The sequence below is a fragment of the Charadrius vociferus genome, unplaced genomic scaffold, assembly GCF_000708025.1.
Source record: "Charadrius vociferus isolate BGI_N301 unplaced genomic scaffold, ASM70802v2 scaffold174, whole genome shotgun sequence".
Lineage (NCBI taxonomy): Eukaryota > Metazoa > Chordata > Aves > Charadriiformes > Charadriidae > Charadrius > Charadrius vociferus.
In genome coordinates, this window is record NW_009648441.1 from 2,668,977 (window position 1) to 2,685,852 (window position 16,876).

The 16,876-nt window shown below is 39.5% G+C and overlaps 1 protein-coding gene across 1 annotated transcript in view; it reads right to left on the bottom strand.

Moving 5' to 3' along the window:
- The window catches only part of FHOD3 (formin homology 2 domain containing 3), a 363,610-nt gene that overhangs the window by 156,707 nt on the left and 190,027 nt on the right, over nucleotides 1-16,876 (bottom strand). Inside the window, exon 5 of the mRNA XM_009885444.1 lies at nucleotides 1,607-1,701. Within this exon, the coding sequence (XP_009883746.1) occupies nucleotides 1,607-1,687 (81 nt within the window). The 5' untranslated portion in view covers nucleotides 1,688-1,701. The remainder of the gene's footprint in view (nucleotides 1-1,606; nucleotides 1,702-16,876) is intronic.

Consider the following 16,876-nt stretch of genomic DNA (forward strand, 5'->3'; position numbering starts at 1 on the left):
CTACCTGAAACCAAACTATTCAAAGCACATTGCCTACATTCCTCAGCTGCAGGCACCAAGCCAGGACATGGAGATAATCATTTGGGCTGGTGATGGGGGAGGGAGAAAGGAGCTTAAGGACCAGAGAGCTGAAGTACTCTGGTCAAGAAAATCTAGACAGAATTTAATCTGCAAGGTAGCAATACAACTGTGTTTCTTCCCCATCCCACTCCCATTAGGTGCATTAGAGAACTAAAATAATCATGGACATGGTAATTTTTCCTTTTTTGTTTGTTTTATCTGTTGTATAAAAAATGAGGATCCATACCAAGCAAACCATTTCTGTCTCATCTGGCATCAGTTTTTCCAACTGCGGCTAACATTTCCCATTTCAAGAGCGCAAACTGCCCAGCATAATGCCCAGCCATCAGTGGAACATTTTACATGGGGGAAAAGCTTCTCCTCATCTTCTCCCAATCATGAACCCTGCCCTGCAAGCCCAAGATTTGATAACCATAATTATCTTACTTTTACATATCTACGTCAGCCCAAGATAAAAGAGTTCTTTCAATACTGCAGCATCTGTTCTTTGACTTGATAATCTGCTGCAGCAGTGAAGATTGCACATTGTAGAAAAAATTGTCGTGGTTAGAAAAGGCCCTTGGGGCACAGAACTCTTTTTCCTCCTTGTGTTATGAAAGCTGTCAGGGGTAAGGTGGAGACCATCAGCATTTCTATGTCACTACAGTATCCAACAGCAACTTTCTGCAACTTAGCCACTTGGGGAAAAGTTCCTGGAAATTTCTTAGTGATTCTAACCATGGATTCAATTTCACCAATTACGGACACTGTTGAGTTGCTAACAATAGCTAACATATCCTGCTCCAGCTACTGGGTCATACAGATCTATCCCGAACAGGTCTACATGGTAAGAGGAGCAGCAGTCCCTTCAGGCCTTAATGAACTTCCTAAAGTTGGAGAGCCAACAGATGGGAGAATGGTGTATTTGTGGCTTTACCTACACTTCCAGTAACAGTGTCCTTAAAAGTGGGTTGTGCACTCCACTGGAGGAGACAAACCCAAGGCATATATACACTCTGGCCTTCAGCTTTTGCCTCCTTGTATGTAGGGACCAACAAAGAATCCTCTGAAAGCAGGTACCAGACTTTGTCTTCTCGGGGTCTTCAGGCACTAGAAGGAAGGCACTCTGAATTGTCTTCCCCAGCACTCAGCAAAGTTGAGCAGTGTACAATGGTGAAAATGTAGAAAGGATTTGCATTCATACAATTGAAAGGTGGAACAAAACACACCAAAAAGTGGTTCCAAAGAATGTCTTGGGAACTTCAACTGCAAGACCAAAATATCTTCTGTATGGTCAATTGCAATGAGGGCATCTTTAGTGCCTTTACTTTTAAAAGCAGAGTATCTGCCAACAGCACAAACAAGTACAAAAACAGTAGAAAAGAAATAACAGCTCAGCATGCCCTGGTTTCCACGCAGAGTGTTATGTACTCATTTAGAATTTAAAATGCAGTCTGTTTATACCCTAAATGAATACATAATACAAATGCATTTAACAAAAGAACACCAAAAACATATAAAATGAGAATTTTGGAGAGTGTCTTACCTTTGACCCAATAAGCGTGTACAGCCATTGGATGGTTTCATTATGATTTATTACGCCATTCATGCCATCAACATAGAGCATAATCTGGCCCAAAGCTATTGTAAAGAAAAGAGATAAAATATAATCAGATCTGGTGAATATTTTTTATAATCCTAAGCATTGCTAACAATTTTCTATAAGCAGGGTTTTCCAGAGACGTGGGGAGCTCAACTAACGGAAGATATATTGGGCAAGCTTGTGCTGGATGAAATCCTCGGCAACTGCAGTAACTTTACTGACTTCATCTGAATGATATAAGTGTGAATTTCATCCAGGAACAAGCACAGGCACTTGTTTCTTCCTAGAAGATGCCACATTTTATTGCCCTAAACTCTGCAAACAGGACTCTAGACACTGCTTACTGTCACAACAGTTCCCCCATCTGCAATGCTTTGCATCTTGTGAGCCAAGACTTTTAACATTTGTTGCAGCATCATATAATGTTTGGAATTAGTATATTTGGATTAAGTTGACTGCTTCAGTTAATTCCAATAATACAAAATTAAAGCAGGGCAATTAACACCAGTAAGGACAGCAAATATTCACCATTGCACAGCGCTGTCTTCCAAATTAGTTTTGTATTTTAGTGAGAAAATACAACAGAGCATGGTTAGCAAAGAAGCATCTTTATTCATTTATTGTAAAGCATTTATAGCAACTTTTCAAAACATGCAAATAAAATATTTCCTAATACTAATTCCATAGTTTGCAATCCTGATAATATGAGACTTTATAGAGACAACAGTTACTAAATCTTTTCTGACTGATAAGGACAGACATTTTTTTGTAAGGATTATGAAAAGTGGATTAGCAAAATTCATCTATCATCTTCAAAAGTTTCCACTGTTAGATCTTCTGCTTTATAGCAGGAGATCAAAGCACAGTGGGATGAAAAAGAAATCACTGATGTAACACCTTTCAGCACAGCCTGTTGGCATAACAACTCAATTACCTAACGCACAACCTGACAGGCCCCCAGTACACCGCTTTATGGGGGAATAAAAGGAAAAAAATCCACAGGGTGAGAAAAAATACGACATAATTAATCTTTCAAACACATTCCGAACATTTGCTAAGTTTTGCACAGGTTGTGCACAGTACAGCAATGTTTTCCTTGAGGGCGGATTTTCAAAGACGTGAATGTTAGGCAAGCACTTAAGGACTCCTATAGCTAAGCAGCTAACTTTCATTTTTACATCAAGTCTCCTTTTTCCTTTGCTCTAGTTAGTCTACTTACAGTTAAAAAAAACAAGGTACTAATTTTAGGTACTTATATTCCTTATCTAATCTGTAACACCAAGCTGGAAGCAAAGTCACCCTACACAGTCAATGAAGATGGAGTAAAAACAAGAGGGCTACGGCAAGGAGGTAACTCGTATCTCAGGCAGGCTGCGTTGCCACTGGGGTATGCCCATCTCTCGCTGCTCCTCCTCTCCAGGAAGCAATCATTCATCACTCTCTGAAGACACGTGTCTCAGGTGAATAACATTAGGTGGGAGGAACACAGGCCCATGTGTTAAGGTAAAATAAAAGATGTAAGCCAGTCAGCAAAAAGAGATAAGAACTGTACTGACTGAACAAATGGCTGCTTTGTAGCATTTCCTTGCAGGTAGAGGAAAGATAACACTGCTATCCCAGGCGTAATCAAAGTTCTTAATTCTTGTTTTTACTTCCTTTCAATGCTAAAAAGATTTGGCCCTTGATCAGGATGAGATCCAGTCATGATAAGGTCACCAACCCCCTTGGTCTTTTTCTTGCAGATTCTTTTGTTGGGGGTGAAGGGATTTAATTTGAATTTGAAACAAATGTGAAACAAATTTTACTCTTGGCACATGCTTTCCAAATTAATATAGAAATCAAAGACAGCAAGAAGTCTGCTTTTAAAGGGAAAACATGCACACAATACAAAACTACTCCACTGCTTGTACTTAAGACCAGTTAGACTGGATGCATAAGTGAGATCTGGGATGCATTACTCTTCAGCCTCTTAGACGTGACTCTTCATAACAACAACAGGTTAAGGCAAACTAGTAGACTTTAGAAAGAAGCCACAAAAGAATTTTAGGGATTCCTGACAATTTTCATATGCTACCACTAATCTTGCCCTCCCTAAACCCTCCCACCATCTTTTTTTTTTTTCCTCCATTATCAATGCTATCCCAAGTATATGATAGTATCTGTATCTTTCCAGCAACAGAATGGGTCTTTTGATATAGGTGAAAAATTACTCACACATGCAAAAAAACACTACTGCTGCCACTTGAACAAGTGGCCAATAAGTTTCACAGGACAAAGACTTAGAAAGAACGCTATGAAATGGCCAAGATGAAAGACAAGTTTGCTATGGAGTCATGCTGTCCACATAAAAGTCATTACTTCAGTAATTATCTGCCACACATCAAATTATCAGCTGCTGACAGACCTTGCTGTGGAGCTTCACATTGCTATTTCCTGTCTTCAGGGGTCAGAAAAATGAAAGCAAGACATTATAGGCAGGGTTGAAGAGAAATCAGCTTTCATTATGAGGAAGAGTAAACTAGGTAGAATCTGTACATACTTTGTACAAAGCTGATGCCTTACAAATTCTTAGGCAGAGAAGTCCATGAGACGAGTTAAAAAAAAGAGAACGTTGGGGTTTATACCATGAAGAAGAAAAGGTAACACCTAGCAACCATGAAACAAGATGGCAAAATGGAAGAGACCACAAAAACGCCAGGCAGGAGCAGGCTGGTGGGCTGGAGGTTCTCGGGCTCTACCGGGGCTCAGGTCTGGCTGAGTGGGGCACAGCAGTTTTGCACTAGAAGGAGACAGACCGGCCACAGAGCGCTCTGTACTGTTTTATATTCTTTGCAGCTTTTCTACCCAACTGATAGCCTACCTCCCAGCCCACGATCGTAGCTTGCTGAAATGGCTGCAGCTACAGTGCAAACTCCATGCGCCCACCACCACCCCACGTGTACGCGTCTACCTGCACACATACCCACCAGCAACACGCAGGTCCTCGCCAAGAAAGGGCACACTAATTTGCAAGGCAATCTGAGGTTGTTGAGAAGGCCAATCTAGTCCAAAATCATTTAAGTTCGCGTTTGTACGTGCCTTCAACCAAAGTCCTTTTTTTCACTGAAAAACGAGGAGGCTATTTAATCCATTTAATCCCATCTCTCAGCTAACTGGAATTCTTTTTGGAAGTATATCAACAACCTACTTGCATTAGGAAAGCTTACTATTGTGCAACAGGGGGCTGGGAGAGGGGGGTTTAAATATGGAGCAGACTTAATTTGGAATTTCTTTGTTCCCACTACCCTTGTCAAACCCTTAATCTTATGTGAAAGTAGTGTGTGACTTTACCCATAGCTATTTTCAAGTGGAAAATTGCTGGATTTCTTAGGAAAGGCTTAGGCTAGAAAAGGACAGACCAGCCAGAAACTTCATAGATTTCTGTGAAATAAGAGGTTTAAGAAAGCCTCTAAAAACTTGCCAGTATTGGCACTGATACTCTTCTGGGATCTTTCCTGTACAAAATTAACAGGACCAAAGGGGAAAAACTCTAGCACAAAACATCACAATGAACATCACTTTAAGTAAAAGTCTATTTTTCGCACCCAGACTGTCACAAGTTTCAGAGCTGTTTCTTGCCCACACACCTGCTTCTCTCATCTGCTCTATCTGCCTCATATTTTACCACAAGACTAACTTAGAGAAAGCAACAGCGCTGCATGAACACAAACACTGTTTTCTTACTGTTTCCTGTGAGTCAAAACCCCATTCATCGTGTCAAGAGCTATGGCAGGGATGCATCTTCTGATTGCACTTGTTTCCATCAGAATAAGCGAACATTCAGGGTCAAGTGGGCCAAAATCAGACCTTGTCACAGCAGGTTTCAGCTCCCAAGGAAGCTTCTGGCCCAGGTTCATCAGGAGCTGTGGTGCACGCGACAGGCTGTATACAGCAATAGGCCAGCATGAACGACATACAGAACTGTGATGAAAGTAACGGGGAAGAACCGGCTGCTAAAAGTTGTCTTTCTCATTGTTAGTTAAAAATCTATCATCATCATTTAATGAGAAATTAAGGGTTTATGTGTTTGCCTTCATTCCACTCGGAAACAAATTACTAGCTTACGTATGCTGTCCTGGGCACCAAAAAGACATACTCTGTCAAAGTAAATGTCCCAATCAAGAACAAAATTTCAGTATTTGTCTAGTGAGGGATCCCAGGAGGGAGATAATACAGTTATCTATTATTCTATTACAAAACACTAGAGAATTATTCTGAAGAAAAAAAAAAACCACCTCAAAACGTCTTGTCCGTGTTTCCCCATTAGAGACAGGCAAGAGCTCAGCTACCAAGTGGGACTACCTTGATTTTGAACACAAAAATCCCCAGCTCAGCTCATTTCGGACACGCTGGATGTCGGGAGCTTCTACTTCTGCTTGTAGCACATACCCACAGAGCACACTCGCACACGCATCCTTGGGGAAGAGCTTACTATCTCCATAACATCCACTGCTATTGGACAGTGTTTTCGCTGATGAGAAATCATTATTAAATACAACTTTCGTACCATCCAGCTACTTGAAACTTAACAAAATCACAGCAGAGCCCCTTGCTTCTAAGAAGTGACATCAGATAAAATGGATGACCTGGCCTCTCCACTGCTTCTGAACATGATCTTACAGAGCAGCGCTGTGCCAAACCTTATGACTCACACTCATTACATGGGGCTAGAACCAGCTAAAATTTTTAGTTGGGTTACCCCCCCTCCTCTGTCCGCTGTTAGTTTTGGTACGGTTGCTCTTAGCTTCAGTGCAAAACCTGATGTTTACACACCTATTCCCATTTCTTTACTCCTGTCAAAGATATCTGTCATCTAGGAAGATAAAACCAATCTTATTTCTGACCAAAAATGCACAAATATTTTATTTCTTATGAAAGTTTCTTTAAATCCCATCTCTTTGCTTAATCCTTTTTTTAAAATCTCCTGTTCATTTGTTCTTTCCATTATCGCACACATCATGGCTGAAACATGCTAAGAAATTAATTTGCAGAACTCCCATATTAACCATGTACGGAACTTCTGTTAACGGGATTAACCAAGAACTGAACTTTCTCACAAAAAAAAATCACAGAATTAAAGTTATAAGCTGAAACTGCAAAGATGGTAAAAATACTGCATTGCTAATGTAAATCCAAAGTTTCTATGCTAGCTGACACTATTAGAAGTCTAGCTTTTAGACTTTTTTTCCCCCCCATCTACTTTAATGGCAAAATAGACAAAGATACAATAAAACTCATCCATTTTTAATACTGAAAATGAGTGACAAAAGTGACAACCAGAATTTTTGCCTGGATCACAGGATCAAAGGAAGCTGCAGTCCAGAGGCCACCCCTGGGCAAAGCCGAACAAATCAGGAGGCCTGGACACAACACCTTCCTGGGCAATTAATACAGTTTTCTGCAGCACGCTCGGGTCCAGCAATGTACATTGCTGCCTGTGGTTATAACGGAGCGCGTACAACAGCAGCATGCTGCAACTTGCCTTTAAAAGCACATGTTATTTAAAAAACAAGGTCAAGCTCACCAAGAAACAAAAATCATAGAGTATCTCGAGTTGGAAGGGACCCACAAGGATCATCGAGTCAATCCTTTCTTTACTTGGCAGCTAAAAACATGCCTTTGCTATTGTTTTAATTCTAAAGAGACAGCACGTGTATTTTGACACTTATTATTTTAATGAGTCCGTTAAAACTCCATGTTAAACAATATTTTCTTAAATGGCACAGCCTAGCAATAGTTTCCACTGTCTACAAAATCCCACAGGAAATACTGGAGCAGATTTATAACTCTGACATTCCTGGCACAAAGGAGAGACCTTAGCTCTGTGTTATTATTATTATTCCGTTCTACCTAATTGTCTGTCTTTAACAATAACCTTAGTTTTGGTGAACCCCGGGGGCCGCTAGCAAAGAAATATTCTTTCATTGCTGATTACTACATGAAAACGAAGGGAAACAGGGCTGCCAGCTCTGGACTCAGAGCAGAGCTTCAATCAACCAAGAGTCTGGGAAAACCTGTCAAAGCTTTGAAGCCTCAATGACATTTACAGTCATTTGTGCTGTAGGTACTCAGAAGTCATCCACAAAGAACACAAACATTTTTCATCCTCAGAAACCGATTGCTGATAACACCTTGTCAGTAAAGCAGGCGTAGGGACCACAGAACCTTTACGAGCCTAATTATCCACTTAGAAAGGAGGTTGTGACTGCGGTTTTGGGGGGAGTAGCAGGTTCTCCCCCTCCTCTCTTTTTAGGGAAAGGTACTTGCACAGCCAGTGCCTCCATAACTCTCTGTTCTGAGGCTCCATAATTTGAAGGGCTCTACTTATCCTTTCAGACTCACATACACATCTTCTTTCCCTCAAGCCTACTTCCCAACAGCTCTCGGCATCCCCAAGGCTCAAGTGAAGAGAAACGCAGCCCTTCCCATGGCCAACACATGGCAAGTCCAGGACTGTAGAAACCCCATACAGAGAAATTTTCTCCTCTTCATGTTCCCTCTGTCACCCTTTTCCTGTGGCGTTTCTCTCTTTAAAAACCAGTACACAGCAAGGTCAAAGGGCGTAAGGCGGCTTTAATCAGCTCAAATGTTTCAGCAAAAGCTGGTCCTTTATACATACCAGGCAACACCTGTGGCAGCACACAAGTTTCACCAAAGCCAAAGGAGCACGTCAGAATTGCTCCTCTTCCAATATTTCTTTTGTCATATTTCTTACAGTATACTTGAGTTCAAAGAAAGAACAGACTCCCACCCGACTCTGTCAGCAGTTAATGCAGCATGCTGAATGCCTTTTTATATGAACGGAAATCTGCCTTACATATATGCATTATAAAAACTTTGCATGATTAGTCATAATTGCTATAATCGTTATTTTATGTCGCAGCCCTCACATCTTAAATGCACTATAGTCCAGCATGCTTTACAAGATGAATAATGCTAACGTACGATAAGCTGAGTAAAGCTTATATAGCAAAAGGTAAAAACATTTCCGCATAACAAAGAAATAAGTAATTAAAATACCTTATTAATAAATAAGCAAGTCTACTCCAACATCAGACTACTATTTTGCAAGCTGAATAAAAGCATGAAAGTATGATGGAAAAAAGGAAACAAAGAATTAAGGAAGAAAGTAAGACTGGAGAAGGGAAAAAGACAAAAGAAAAACGAAAAAAAAAAGATTATTTTAAGAGATGACCATTCATCCTTGTCCTTCATGATGCAAAATTCCTGCGGAAAAAGAGAATGCGTGGTAGCCCTGAATTAAGATGACACATTATAATGAATGCCTATATAGCGCTGAATTAAGGCAGCTGCTTCTTAACTGAATCAATATAGGCTGTAACACTGAATATTTTTCAAACATATGTACGAAGTTACATATTTTTCTTAAGAATTTAGACTTCTGAAGTTTTCAAGGATTTTCTCAGGATACTGCCACATTGGCCCACAGAACTTCATTTCTCAAGGAACAGGACATGACGGCAAGATTGCCAGACAGATTTTCTTGAGAAATATTCTGCAAAAGCATCATGCCAGTGCAGGACACTACCCATGGAAATACTGAAGAATTAACTCCAACGGGCGTACACCCAACTCCCAGCTATGACTTCTTGCACTGAGTACTGATACTCCAGCAAAAGAGAAGTAGTTTGGTTTTAGGGCAGAAATTAAGATCTGTTTTAAAGGATTAGGTGTCTCTTCTCATCTCCAATAAAACAGTTCACACACCAATTTCAGAGAAGACTCATCTTCAAATGTATTTTAATTTTTTATAATGGATTTATCATGCTTAGGCATCCAAGCGCTTTACAACAGCAGTAAAACTGAATCAGAGGATCACAGGTTGGATGAGGTTGGATGGCATCTCTGGAGAGTGCCTAGTCCAACCCCCTGCTCAAACCAGGGAAATCCAGAGCAGGTTGTTTAGGACCCTGTCCAGTTGGGTGTTGAACATATCTCCAGGGGTAGAAACTTCACAACCTATCTGGGCAACCTGTACCAGCACTCAGTCACTCTCACAGTTTTTTGGGTTTTGTTTGGGTTTTTTTTTTTTTTTTAAGTTTATATCAAATTTCCTGTATTTCAGCTAGTGCCCATGTCTTGCCTCTTGTCCTTTCATTACATACCACTGGAGTCTGGATCTGGCTTCTTTGTTCCCTCCAATCATATATTTAGTCCCTCCCATAATATTTAAATTGAATTAAACTGAATTTAAATTGAAGATTAATCCATAGTCAAGAAACACTAACTACACTGAGCTAGAAGCCAGGAAAGAAAATTTACCTTAAATTTAGGATTAAACTAGGGAAACTTAGCGAGACTCCCAAGTTAAGAAGTGATACCTTAACCCTTCTATTTGGAAGCCGATGGTGTAATTTAGTCTGGCAATGTGCTAGACATGATGGATTTCAGGGTCTTTCCTTCTCCATTAATCATCATGAACGTAAGCCTTCTGTCTGTGTAAACAATACTAATCCTGACTTTGAAGGTACAAAGAGGGAAACACAAACCAACTTTTGCAGAATGGAAAAGATAATTTTTGCAGCTCCCTCTCCTCAACTCCTCAGACACCTATTTATCCTGCACAAAGAAAGGTCCCACAGGTGCTAGCTGTCTTTTATCAATCATTATCAACTACACACAGCACATCAGTTAGGAATTCCAGCATCTCCTTTACATGCCAAAAACCTAAGCCTTGAGAATGAACTCAGCATTCGGACTGGGAAACACCTTAGAGTCAGATATGAGTTCAGAAGAAAATGCAATCAAGATTCAGTCTTAGCAAAACCAGCTTATTTTGACTGGCAGAGTCTGTGTGCCCTTACACCTGGGGCAGAGAAAACTCTGAGGGAATACAGGAAACAATTTTTTTCCTATTATATGCCAATAGGATTTTCACTGACTGCAGTCAGGCACTTTTGCGGTGACTATGAAAAAAAGCACACTGTCTTGGGGTTTCTGCCCTATGTGGAAAGTAAAGAGAAGCAAGGGGTAACACAGCTGGGCTGTTTAACAAATGGACTGACATTAAAGCACAAAAAGAACATACGGTAGAGTAAAAATGTTCACATCCTAAGCACTTTCAGTGATCAACAGTATTTCTTGTTAGTACAACAGTAAACCTTCCAGGATGAAACCTGCCAGTTTTGAAGTGAACAAATGATAGATTCTGACTACTTATTTTCCCTCCTATTTTTCTTGCAAAAAATGCCACATTTCCTAATGTTTAAATTTTTCCTAAACAAAAAGGAAGATTCTTGGGAAGCAAAAAGAGGAAACATAAGAATTCCCAACACTATGGTATAATAAGAGGAATAAAAGAAAAAAAAAGGGGGGGAGGGGGGGGGAATTCCTGTGCCAGTTGAAACTTTAAACATTGCTCTACCCCATAGACTTCAGCACAGTCTTTGTACAGCACAAACATCAATCAACGATCTTTTCTTGTCATGTAGTAATGTGTTTTTGCTACCATGGGTGCTAACATTTCCCAAGACTGCAGTTCCTTGTTTTTTAAGCTCAACTTCATTCTCCCAGGTGCTACACTGGGCACATTAACATGGGCCCAGTTTAGCATCCTGAAATAACAGCATTGCAATTGGTAAGGTAGCTAAATACACTTAAACCAGACTTTGGCAGGGAGGCTTGCAGTGAGTCAAAATGATTTCAAGTGGCCATGTAAAGTTACTTCTGCTACTCAAAATCCCAAAGCCAGTCTTCAAAATTCATATATTGTGGCATATTCTCAATAAGCATGGACTTCTAAAAATTATACACCCTATATGCTTGAAGAACACAATACAAAAAAAGAAAGATGAATGACAGTCAATGAAACTAATAATCCTACCATCAGTGTTTCACATCACTTCCCGCACAGGGTTTTGCGGGAAACAATATGTGCTGCCAAAAGTGACACTTTGGTAGCCTTCCAATTCTTAGTCAAATTAAAACTCTGCTTAGTCTAGCTGGCAGTCTAAGGTGTGCTTGGGGAATAAATACTGTGGAAGAGCTACACTGAGAACAAAAAATACAAGTAAATTTCTCCAGCTATATCCATTCTATATTAAGTGGGTTTTTAATTCCCACATAGTTTCTTCACTTGGCAACATATTCCAAACGGCCTTCCGTCTTCTCCCAAAATAAGAGACCATGTATGAAAAAGTCTCACAACAAAAAAAAAGAAGCATTATTTTAAGAACCACTACAAGATACCTCGAGTAGGTATCCCTTCTAACATTTCTCAGTGCTTGTTGCTAAATGGACAACAGCTATAGGATTTTAGACAAGCCTGAAAGTTCCTATGAAGCATTGGCTTTCTTGATCTGAATAGACAGAAATGCAACAAGTGAACAGACAGCACAGAAGCATTAAGATTATTCTGGGGACACTTGAGTAGTGTTTGAAATGTTAGGGGCAAAAAGGTAAAGTAACTGCTTTTTAATTTTTTTTTTCAACATAAACCTAAGATTTCTTCAGTGATTTGTCATCTTGAAACCTACTGATTTAAAGATCACTGTGGAGGAGCACAGAAAGTCATGTTTTCCCCGTCCACCTATATTCCAAACCATCCAAAAATCTTTGTTTTCCTACCCTGCTCAGGAAGGACTAACTCAAGAGCAGCAATCAGTAGGATAAATAAGTATCCACTATACTTTAAGTTCAGCAACTAAATTAACACAGTTCTTAAGTGAAGTGGGAGACGAAAGTGTATCTGTTGAAAGCAAAGGCAAGACTGTTAAGTCTCACTGTCTCAGCCTTCTCACCATAGTGTGCTGGCTACAAAAGATTCAAATCAAACAGCCTGAAAATAAAAGCAGATTCAATCCAGATCTCTGTGTCTTTGTCTATTGAGGGATGCAACCCAACATCAAGTGATTTTAAGGAAAAATGCATCTGTCACTTTTTATTCACTAAGCTGCCTTAAAAACAAAAAAGTGAGTATATTCTTCTAATTTTCTTCACCGTAATTACACCGTAACAGATGCCGAAACTGAATTCCTGATACACTTTTCAGATATTTATTGCTCTTCAGCATGCTCAGCCTGTCTCTAGCGTTTTGGATAGACTCCACCCTGCAGTAATGTGCGTGCCATTAAAGAATTCACTTTCATCTCCCGAATTTATGCTTGTTAGGGCAAATTAATGAAAGACTCTATTCTTTCAGTACCCACTAAACAAAGCCAAAGTCAGCACTAGAAAGCAAACTGATACAACACTTCATTAAATGTGCTTTCTATTCTTTTTGTTTCAAGTATGTCTGCTGCTATGTGAAATTTAGGGTTATACAGTCTCCTTTCAAATCTCACCCTAAAGAATGTGCTCAAGTCACAAGTTCACATCTCGCATTTGAAGTGGACTTCCCATGAGAAAAAGGTGCAGAGACATCATTACAAATCCCTTTAAGTACAGAGCTCACACTCTTCCAAAATATTGATTGAAAATGCTGGTTTGTGTCTCTGCTCATTCATCTCAGATAATGAGCAAAGATTCCTTCCAAATTAACTGTAATTCTCTTCTAATCCCTCTATTCTTTTTTTTTTCCCTTTAGCACGGTGACAGTGAGAACTCCTTTGAATACTGAATCCCATCTTATTACAGCAATTCTTAAAAGAAAAACATAGCGAAATCATCTTCATCAGTGTCATGCTCAGACTTCACTCCTCTCTGGATTTAGATAGGTGAATAGCTAAGCAGAATGAACACCAATATCATTTTTTCCCTCTTCTGAAAATTCTCAGGCAAAGATACATTTACAAAAAAATACTAAATCCTAATTTCTGATCAACAGAAAGACAGTTTAAACAATCTCTTTACAGACTCTTTTACAGAATCACTTTACTTCTTTACCACATTAAAAAAAAAGAATAAAATAGGTTCAGAACAAAAGAAAAACGTTTGGGCGTTTGACCTCAAAATGTGAAGTCTGTCATTGGTGACCAGTTGTCACCTGTGTGGTGGCAGGGAGAGACAATCATGTACTGGCTGAACATGAACAGAAAGGTGATGGATTCATTCAGGTTTGACGGTCTACATTTCTTATTTACCGAAACTATGTAAATAAGAAATACAGTTGGAACAATCACATTTTATTTCCAAAAACATTTTTGAGTTATTTTATTCCATCTTCTCGATACTATTACAATTCAGTGACCGCAACATTGTTGGTAATCCTCAGTGTGAATGCAAGCATATTTCTATGACTCTACTACTGGTCAGCACCCCATCGGCAGGAGTTACATAGGACCAGGACCCCTAGATAACACCAACACTGAAAGAAGATGGTGCAAAGGCTTTCTGGAGACAGGGAAATTTAATAGGTCCTTGTGTTAGACAGTTTGCAGCAAGGCTGCCGAGGTCTGCTCCGTAAGCAATAACCTCGGGCTCCGTATGGAAGCTGCTAAATTAATTCCAGACCTAAACCAGTCCTGTAAGTATCACAGACACTTCTGCACAACACTCCTTCAGTAAGTGATGTGGAGTGAACCCAAACCATCTGTGCATAACTGGCGTAGAAGACTATGCATCTATGGCACAGTTAGTCCACAATCAAGTCAAATCCCCATAGGTAATTAAAGTTTTCTGAGTACTTACTTAGAAAGAAGTTAAGAGAACATTAAGTGTACAACATTCAAGCACTTGAAATTTAAGAAATGACAGAATTAAGATTCCTGTAGAAAACTTCATTCAGCACATTTTGTGCAGAAACTTAACTACGTCAAAATCAATTTCAAGAAACATTATTTTTGAGCTTTGGAGCACTACTTTATTCAAAGCAAGTGCTGGAAAATACTGTCTAAAAAAGCACTTTCTCAGTGTGTGGTCCTCAGAATTTTTTACTGCAAACCTCCTGTGAAGACAGAGTATTTAATTTCCTGCAAGGTTTTCTATGATGTTCATCAATATACTAAGTGCTTCACCAGGTCGGAATACATTTTCTGCATAGCACACCGATGAGGTAAAGAAATGGTTCGGTTCTGTTCTGCAGGGAAGTCGAGGCTTCTGCTAGCTCTGGACATCACATCTGAGACACGTGACAATCTGATTTTTCAGAATAACTTTTGATATAATCGTGCTTCAAGCACCCACAGAAGAGCTGCCACCGAGTTTAGGTTCAGCTCTGTGCAGTATGACAGCCCCTCAGAAAACATCAAACACACATGAACAGGGAATGTAATGGCACTTTCTTACCAGTTGAATTGAAATTACTTGCCTAGCAAGTACATTACATATTATTATTATGGCAGAGGTTCAGTTAAAAACTCTCCCCTGCTATGTCAGGAACTTAAAATGAGTTAACACCACCATCTTTTTTCCCCCCTGAACTTCGAGGACTAGAAGCCTTATTTCCATTGTCTGGAAAACCTGGGTTTACAAACATTATGTTCCTTTACTTCCTTTTTTTTTTTTTTTAACTCTTATGCTTGTTTATTTTTTTAAAAAAAGGGGGGTGGTGTTAAAAAAAATCCCACATCATGCCCAAGTGGACTGAAATGGCTAGATTCATCACACTGTTTCTTGCCATATAACAGAATAAATAATCCCCCTGTTAACTGTTTACACACCCTAAAGCAAAACAACAAACAAATCTACAAACCATCTCTGGTTTATAATAGAAGTCATGTTGTTAGAAATTGATTCACCAGACATGATCTGAAAAGTTCAGGCTTTAAAACAATACTTGGAGTTTGAAGAAGCAAGAGTTATTTCAGATGGACAATAATTCGAGCGGATACATCCAGAGGCAGTTCGCGGATCAAAGAGTTTCGATATCCCTGAGCTACTCTCTATGTTCACAAAACATCATCCATCAACCATCATGCGTGGCTTTGTCATCCTCTGATCTGTTTTCCATTTTTGGGACATCTCCCCTTTATCTCTGTTTCCTCAGTAGCAGCACTGACAAAATGTCACCCAACTCCAAAACCTTCTCATCACCCTACTGAACTCGTTGAGAATGAAGAGCATCCTGTGGCTCTTCGCACCAAACTCTGGCAAGGGAAGATTACGAGATGGGGAGAGACGACAGACCTCTGATTTGCTCCAGGCCACCATTCCTCCAGGCTGCTGCTCCTACAGCCTCCCCTAGTTGCCCTGGAAGGTCATCTTCAGGTCCATGCATCTGTCCAACAGATATTGCACCTTTTTTGGGGGCTGGTATCCTTACATCTGGGAGAATGCTGCAAGCAGCAATTGCTAACCCTTTGATCATCACTGCTATCCAGAACTTCTGCTTGTGAAAGGCTGTCAAACAAAATGGGGTAAATTATTTATTTGTGTCCACATTAAACGATGAAGTGGGTGTATGCCATCTTCAGTGGAAGAAGTCCTTCCTCTTCATAAAACGATTACTACAACCTCTAGGGTTGTTAGTTTTGTTTCATAGTTGTAACTAATTTCACTAATCTCATCCTTTCTGATTGCTCAAGGCAAAAGGGTAGTCTTTCACTTTTCATCCAGTACAGATAATGGAAAAGTTAAAAATTAAATAAGATACCCGAGTTGCTTTATTGCTGAAGAAAATAAAGTGCAACTGAAATATACTCGTTTTGATTCACTGCTCGATCCAAACAAATTTATGTCAGCACAAAGTGCAGAAGCAACAGAAAATCCTGAACACCAGTAATTCACATTTTGTGGTCAGACAGCAGAAAAAATAAATGTAAACAGTAGTTATCTGTTAAATAAGGACAGCTGGTTGCTACTGTGTAAAAAAATCTTAGAGCTTTACAAAATCAACTCTGCAATGCTATAGCTGATTTAAACCTGTGAAAAATTATTTCACAACCACTGCATAAAAATGTTACTAAACTGCTCTACATCTTCCTGATAAAATGTTGAGACTCCAAAATACCTCTCTGTTTGAACCTCTGAGGGCTCCATTTTTGCATATCAACTTGTAAGAGAGCTTCTAACTTGGTTACATAAGTAAGTTGCCTAAAATGCATCCAGTCCAAGTGACTACAAAAAGAAATAAAATATGAAGTGGTGAGAGAAAGAATCAACATTGCTGGTACAAGCATTAAAAAAATAAAGTCTATTTTTTCCCGCCTTCCTTAATCTCATTTCAAGTTTAACATACAGAAAGGCTCAGAGCCAGAATGCTTATCCAAACTACATAAATCTTTAAACAAATTCTCCAGGCTACACAGCCCTGTCCCCACAAAACCTTCCAACTCT